The sequence below is a fragment of the Lolium rigidum genome, chromosome 6, assembly GCF_022539505.1.
Source record: "Lolium rigidum isolate FL_2022 chromosome 6, APGP_CSIRO_Lrig_0.1, whole genome shotgun sequence".
Lineage (NCBI taxonomy): Eukaryota > Viridiplantae > Streptophyta > Magnoliopsida > Poales > Poaceae > Lolium > Lolium rigidum.
Genome location: NC_061513.1, coordinates 31,730,772 through 31,737,343, shown reverse-complemented (window position 1 = coordinate 31,737,343; position 6,572 = coordinate 31,730,772). Strand labels below are relative to the sequence as shown.

Sequence of the window (6,572 nt, the reverse complement as noted above, 5' to 3'; positions counted from 1 at the left end):
TGGGCCTCTACAATGTTTTCCCCATTTTGAGGGCGTGTGTTGCGAAATGTAAATATTGATCTTTATAGAGACTAACTTGTAACATGTCCTACTTATGTATATGTAGGACATAAATGGGGCACGCGCTAGAACAGTCTAGTCTAGCTCTCACAGGAGAAACTCCCCACTTGCTTAAAACCTTGTGCAGATGAAATCCTAAAATTTCACACTGATCTGACTATGAAATTTCAGAAGCATTGTTTTGCTAGAAAGAATGTAACAGAAAGTCAGAAACAAAGACGAAAAATGCCCGAATCACGCAGAACGGTCTTCATCATAATAAGTCCGTTCCGGTACCCACCTACTCAAAAAAAAACAAGCTGCAAAGTTCGTTTGTAAATCGCAATTTCTTCTTCTTCTTCCTAACAAAAAAGGGGTCAAAATGTTTTCAAAATCACACGGCACCAGGTCCGGTGGGGATTGGCTGGTATCCGTCGTGTCGATCAGACGAGGCGTCGCCGGAACTGATGGGGATGCACTTGATGAGAGCGCCAACGACGAGACTGAAGGACCCGATCAGTACGCTCATGAGCCACAGCCAGCCACTGAGGTGCACGGTGCCGGCGAACGTCCCCAGCAGCTCCACGAGGATCACCTGGAACACGACGGTGGCGGTAACCACCGCCGAGAAGACCCAGCTGCTGAACATGCCGCTGAAGACGTTGATCTTCTCCATCTCCCGGCTGTTCACCTCATTGAAAACCTGTTACACAAATCATGGAAAGCAGAATATTTTTATACATTTGTGTTTTGATTTCTTAGTTCTTAGAGAATCTGCATGAGGAAAATTGGGTACCTGGCAAAAGACGAATGTGTTGAACACAAAGGTGTTTAGCAGGTCGTCGTTGTTGTTCATCTGCAGAAGGCTGTCCCCTCTGAAGAGGAGGATGCCGAGCACAAGGAGCTGGTAGATACTCTGCCCGGTGATGTTCCTCCACATGACCTTTGTGATGAAGTTGTCGCCCCTTCCCACGGGTGGCCTCCGCATCATTGCATCACTCGGCGGCTCGGTGGCCAGTGCGAGAGCGCCAAGAGTGTCCATGATCAGGTTCACCCACAGCAGCTGGACGATCGTCAATGGCGCGCTCCCTGAAGTATTAGAAGGTTTGGTCAAGAGAGTGCACAGATGGCAGGGACTTGTGTGTGTGTGTGTAAAATCAATGGAGTCTAGCTTTGTGTACCTGTGAATGCTGCCGAGACGAAGTTGACCATGAGGGCGACCACGTTGACGGTGAGCTGGAACTGCACAAACTTCTGGATGTTGATGTAGACGGAGCGGCCCCATTTGGCGACGTTGATGATGGTCGAGAAGTTGTCGTCCATGATGATCACATCGGCGTTCTCCTTGGCAACCTGATAACTCGCAAACAACAGTTGTAACTCAACCACACGACTCCTTCAGAAACGGCATGGAGTACAATACAAACCTCTGTTCCGGCAATGCCCATGGCGAGTCCAATGTCCGCCTCGTGCAGCGCCGGCGCGTCGTTGGTGCCGTCGCCGGTGACGGCCACAACCTCGTTGAACATGCCTCTGAGGTTGGTCACCAGCGTGTGCTTGTCCAGCGGCAGCGACCGTGCCATCACCTGCAAGACACACCAAAGAATGTCACCATCGGCACCAACGCTCTGCTACGAAGTTCAGAAGAAGCGGAGATTGATGAGTACGTGCCTGGATTTTTGGTATGATCGACCTCATCTGGTCGGGGCTCATCTGCCGGAAGTCAGGCCCCTCGATGGCAACGCCCTCCTCTGTCAGGATGCCGCACTCTCTCGCGATGGCTTTGGCCGTGCTGATGTTATCGCCGGTGACCATGCGAACGTTGATCCCAGCAGCGTGGCAGGTCGCCACGGCCTCCCTCACCCCCGGCCGCAGCGGGTCCTTGATGCCGAACACCGCGATCAGTGTGTACCCGTCGGCGGGGAGCTCGCCCTCGCCGCCCACGTCCTGGTACGCCAGGCAGAGCGTGCGCAGCGCCTCGCAAGCAAACGTGTCGATTGCGCCGGCCACCTGCTTGCCGTAGTTCTTCTCCGTCAGGGACACGATGCTGCCGTGGCGGTCCACGACGACGTTGCTGCACTTGCGAAGGACGACCTCGGACGCACCCTTGAGGTACGCGCGTGGGCGGCCGCCGGCACTGGGGGACGTCACGACCACGCCCATCGTCTTCTTCACCGAGTTGAACGGCTCCACCCTGAGCTTCGCGGCGGCGGCGTGCTCGATGCAGGTGCGCTTCTCCACCCCGAGCCCGAACTCGAGGATGGCCGTCTCGGTGGGCGTGCCCATGACGGTGGTCGTGCCGTCCTTGCCGCGGACAACCTCTGAGCCGGAGCACTGAAAGACGCCCTCCAGCAGCAGCTTCGCGAACCCCTCCGACAGTGCGGACGAAGTGAGCTCCTCGAAGCCCTTAGCGGTGCTCACCGTGGTGGCGCCGCCGGCAGCCCAGACCTTCTCGACGACCATGTGGTTGGTGGTCAGCGTGCCGGTCTTGTCGGTGCAGATGCAGCTAGCCGACCCCATTGTCTCGCACGCCGAGAGGTGCCGCACGAGCGCGCGCTCCTGCATGAGCTTCTTCATGGCGAACGCAAGGCTGAGCGTCACGGCGAGCGGCAGACCCTCCGGGACGGCAACGACGATGATGGTGACTGCCACGGCAAAGAAGTTGAGCACGGACAGCGCGTCCTCCATGCCCCACTCCAGCAGACCGCCGGGGGAACCCGCCTTGCCGTACAAGAACCGCGCCATGAGCACGGTGAAAGTCAGCACAGCGAACGCGAGCCCGATCTTGCCGATGATGGTGGCGACACCGTTGAGCTTAACCTGCAGCGGCGTCTCGTCCTCTCCGCCCTGGCTCAGCGTCTCCATGAGGTTCCCCCACTCCGTCCGCATCCCCACAGCCGTTACCAGCATCCTGGCCGACCCATCCTGCACCTTGGTCCCGCCCAGCAAGAACCTGTTCGTCGTCGACACGTGCACTGGCTCGCTCTCGCCGGAAAGGCTCGACTCGTCCACCACGAAGGAATAACCGTCAACGAACAACCCATCCGCCGGTACCTGGTCGCCGATGGACAGATGCACGATGTCGCCCACGACGATGTCGTAGATGGACACTTTCTGCCGGAACTTGTCACGCGTCACCTGAATCTCGATCTTCTTCTTCTCCCTGTCAAGGTCACGGAACTGGAGCGACTGCTTGTAGTCGCTGGCGGCGGTGATGGCAACGACGAGGAATATGGTGAGCATGATGCCGACGCCATCGTACATGCCGCCGGGAAATCCCTCGGTGGCGACGCCGATGGCGACAGAGACGACGGCGCAGAAGGCCAGCAGCATGAGCGTCATGTCCTGGCAGGCGTCCCACAGGAACATCCAGAACGTGCGCGGCGGCTTCTCGGCGTATTGGTTGGCGCCGTAGACCTCGGTGCGGAGGCCCACGTCGTCGGACTTGATGCCGTCGGCGAGGGAGACGTTAACCTTGCGCGCGAGGCCGTCCACGCCCTTGTGGAGGCGAAGGCTCTTGGAGTCCTTGCCGCGCACCAATGAGGCCAGCTCCTCGGCGCTGATGGAGAAGCCACACTGTCGCGCCAGCTCCGGCAGCGGATGCTCCGTCCGGCGGGCGGCTGCGGCGAGGGGACGGAGGAGCATTGCAAATTTTGTTATCATGGATTGTTTGGTCATAAATCTTATGGAATATGGAATGTTTTTTCAGACAGTGTACATACCATCGATGAACTGCAGTGCGGCCTTCTGCACGTACAGTGCCACCCGAAGCTTTTCCTGTGGAAATGCAACAAAAGATTGTCGGTACATTTTTTCTAAGTAATTGTTAAAACTCAGTGGAACAGCTTGTACCATTTGGTTCATAATTTATGATTTAAGGTGACAATAAAAGATAATTTACTTGTCATCTGAATTCTTTTGGACTTGGATGGTGTATATGTGCATCTCGTGTAACGTATAAATGCCTCTTTGGTTCACAGTATTGGAAAACAAATGAATAAGAAAACAGAGAAATCTAAAGGATTGTAAAACACAGAAAAATGTAGGAATAGTCGTTTAGATGAAATACATGAAAAACACACAAAACAAGGTTGTGTCTTAAAAATGAAATTGGAATAGATGTTCCAAAATCCTATGGGACCGGAACATAAGAATTCAATCCACATAAATCTAAGTAGCATCATTCATTTGATACAAAGGCAGTTCATAGGAAAATCCTAAGTATTGGAATCATACAAAAGTCCCGTGAAATTCCTACAATCCAAAGAGAGCATAAAAGGTTAATAGATTCATGAAAAGTCGTCTTTTCAAACCATGTCATGTTGTTTATCATGTTAGTGGCATGGCAAAATAGTGTATTACTCCCTCTGTTTAATTTGAACCCCAAAATATCTTATATTTAGGAAAATGTCTTATATTTAGAAACATAGATAGTACTTTCATAAAAATAAGGTGTATATTTTTAGTTAAAAGTCAACATGTTACAAGTTTGACCAATATTGTATGTTATAAATATAAACATCTAAACTATTCAACGAATACACTATGAAAATATATTTTGTGGTGCTAAAGTTGATTTGGTAGTATATATGTTCATATTATTTTCTATATTATATCGGTTAAAGTTACAGTACATTGACTTTTGACTAAAAACATATGCCATGTTTTATAAAAGTGAGGGAGTAAGTAATAAGGAGTGACTAATTCTCCATGAAAAGACAATTATCTTAATTCTCAGATTACTAATAGTACTTGTATATCTTGTGCTACCTTCACTATCAATTATCAATACAAGTTTGACCAATATTGTATTCCAGGTCCTTGAGCTCATCATTGGTAGAGTTCTCGGTGGAGCCACTACTCCTCCCCTCTGCCAATTCTTCTGGTCGAAGGGCGACCTCGGGGAGTTCGTCCCCTGTTATTCTGGAGTTCATCAGCACCGGATCCTCGACGACTGATGCCGTCTTGCCGATGCTTATCATGGCCGAAGGGCGGCCCTCCTTCTTCTCCCTCCCGGCCGGCGTGCCAAAGGGGAGGGTCTTTAGCAGCTCTGCCGTGGCGATCAACGCCTGCGTGTCTCCAAGTGGTGCTGTCCCCGGCGACAGCGTGGGTGGCCATGGCGTAGAGCTAATCCACACCTCCGGTGGAGGAGGACCCGATGGCGTTTTGCACTATTTTTTCAGGGTCCCTTTTGTAAAAGATGAGGTCTGCAATGTATTTTTCTTTCTTTCAGAAGTCCTCTATGTAACTTGTAAGCCCACCGCTCCTGAGTAAATGCAGCTACTGGACCTTTCATGGTCCTTCCTTTGTTCAAAAAAAAAAAAAAAAAAAAAAAAAAAAAACGCTAATACTTGTATTGTTACAATTGATTTTAGTAAAGTATTTAAACCAGATAAACCCATTGATTTCTTCCATATATATTCTTGCCCACTTAAGTTCTTTTTTGTTTGTGTTAACGTGCCGGAGCAGATTCTTGGAACAAAGTTGCGCACCTATTCGTGCTAGTACTAGATCCCAAAAAGAAGTCATTCGCTGGTGTTCAAGACTTCATGAAACCTGACATTTAATTAAGGAAGGTCAATTCTTCCATATACGTTATACTGCATGAAGACAGTGAAGCTCTCTCCTCTCTCTCCTCTCAGTGAGAGTCATCTCTCAACTTTTTTTTATCTCTTATTAAGGACCGCTTATTAAAGCATGTTTATGTGATTTGCCGGTGTACTTCAGCACATGTAACTGTCCTAGTATCTGCATTGCAGTTTACTGTTTTCCAACAAATTCAGTTGACCAGACCAGAGAATTTCATGGCCGACTTTTGAATGTAAATACTGCGAAAAATTGACTAGCAATCCTAACGCATTGCAGATTAAAGACGAATTAATCCGGCGCAATTGTACTTGTATCAAATTAATCGAGCCATGGCCATGCACGCAGGCGCAGTAGATTGACTAATACCCCTTAATTAGGGCGCGTGGCGAGATGAGAATACATGTCGCGCAGAGAGATCGATCGATGAACCAAAAAGATCGGATAAATCACCTGGATGTTGCGGCGCTGGGTCTCTGCCTGGGAGCGCTTGTCGAGGTCGGGGACCATGCGGAAGCGGCGGCGGCGGTTCTTGACAAGGGTGCCGACGGCCTCCCGCCATCGCCGCTGTGCATCCTCCGACGGGTTCTTCGACGGTACATCGAAAGTTTTCAGAAACTCCATGGATTTCTTCTTTAGGTAAGCCATGGTGATCGATCCTTCGATCGATCGAACCCTCCTCCTGACTCTCTACTTCTCTATCTCTAACTCGGTCTATCCCTCGCGGAGAGGAGGTAGTCGTTTGAACGCAAGTCTCATGGAATTTTAGTCATGTTCTGGTGCTCGGCCGCGATCCGTGCTTTCCACAATGAGTGGAGGTCTCGTACGGACCTGCTAAATATAGTCAGCCTCATGCACGTGCTATTTCCGGTATCCTGTTGTATGGCTGATCGACAGGAGCCGAGATACTCTTTTACCGTCTTTTTTGTAGCAACCAAAAATAATGA

At 50.5% G+C, this 6,572-nt stretch overlaps 1 protein-coding gene across 2 annotated transcripts; it reads right to left on the bottom strand.

The window, feature by feature from the left end:
• Positions 1 to 433: 433 nt before the first annotated feature.
• LOC124661223 (calcium-transporting ATPase 1, plasma membrane-type-like) lies at positions 434 to 6,273 on the bottom strand. Of its 2 annotated transcripts, none has more exons than XM_047199085.1 (7): positions 6,079 to 6,273; positions 3,762 to 3,816; positions 1,711 to 3,659; positions 1,467 to 1,625; positions 1,221 to 1,392; positions 836 to 1,128; positions 434 to 742 (listed from the first exon to the last, which is right to left on the bottom strand). In XM_047199085.1, the coding sequence occupies exons 1-7, from the start codon at positions 6,271 to 6,273 to the stop codon at positions 434 to 436; spliced, it is 3,132 nt and encodes a 1,043-aa protein (XP_047055041.1). The 2 variants fall into 2 exon arrangements, with proteins under 2 accessions (XP_047055041.1, XP_047055042.1); XM_047199086.1 differs by having other exon boundaries at positions 1,711 to 3,658; positions 3,758 to 3,816; positions 6,079 to 6,249.
• Positions 6,274 to 6,572: the final 299 nt, after the last annotated feature.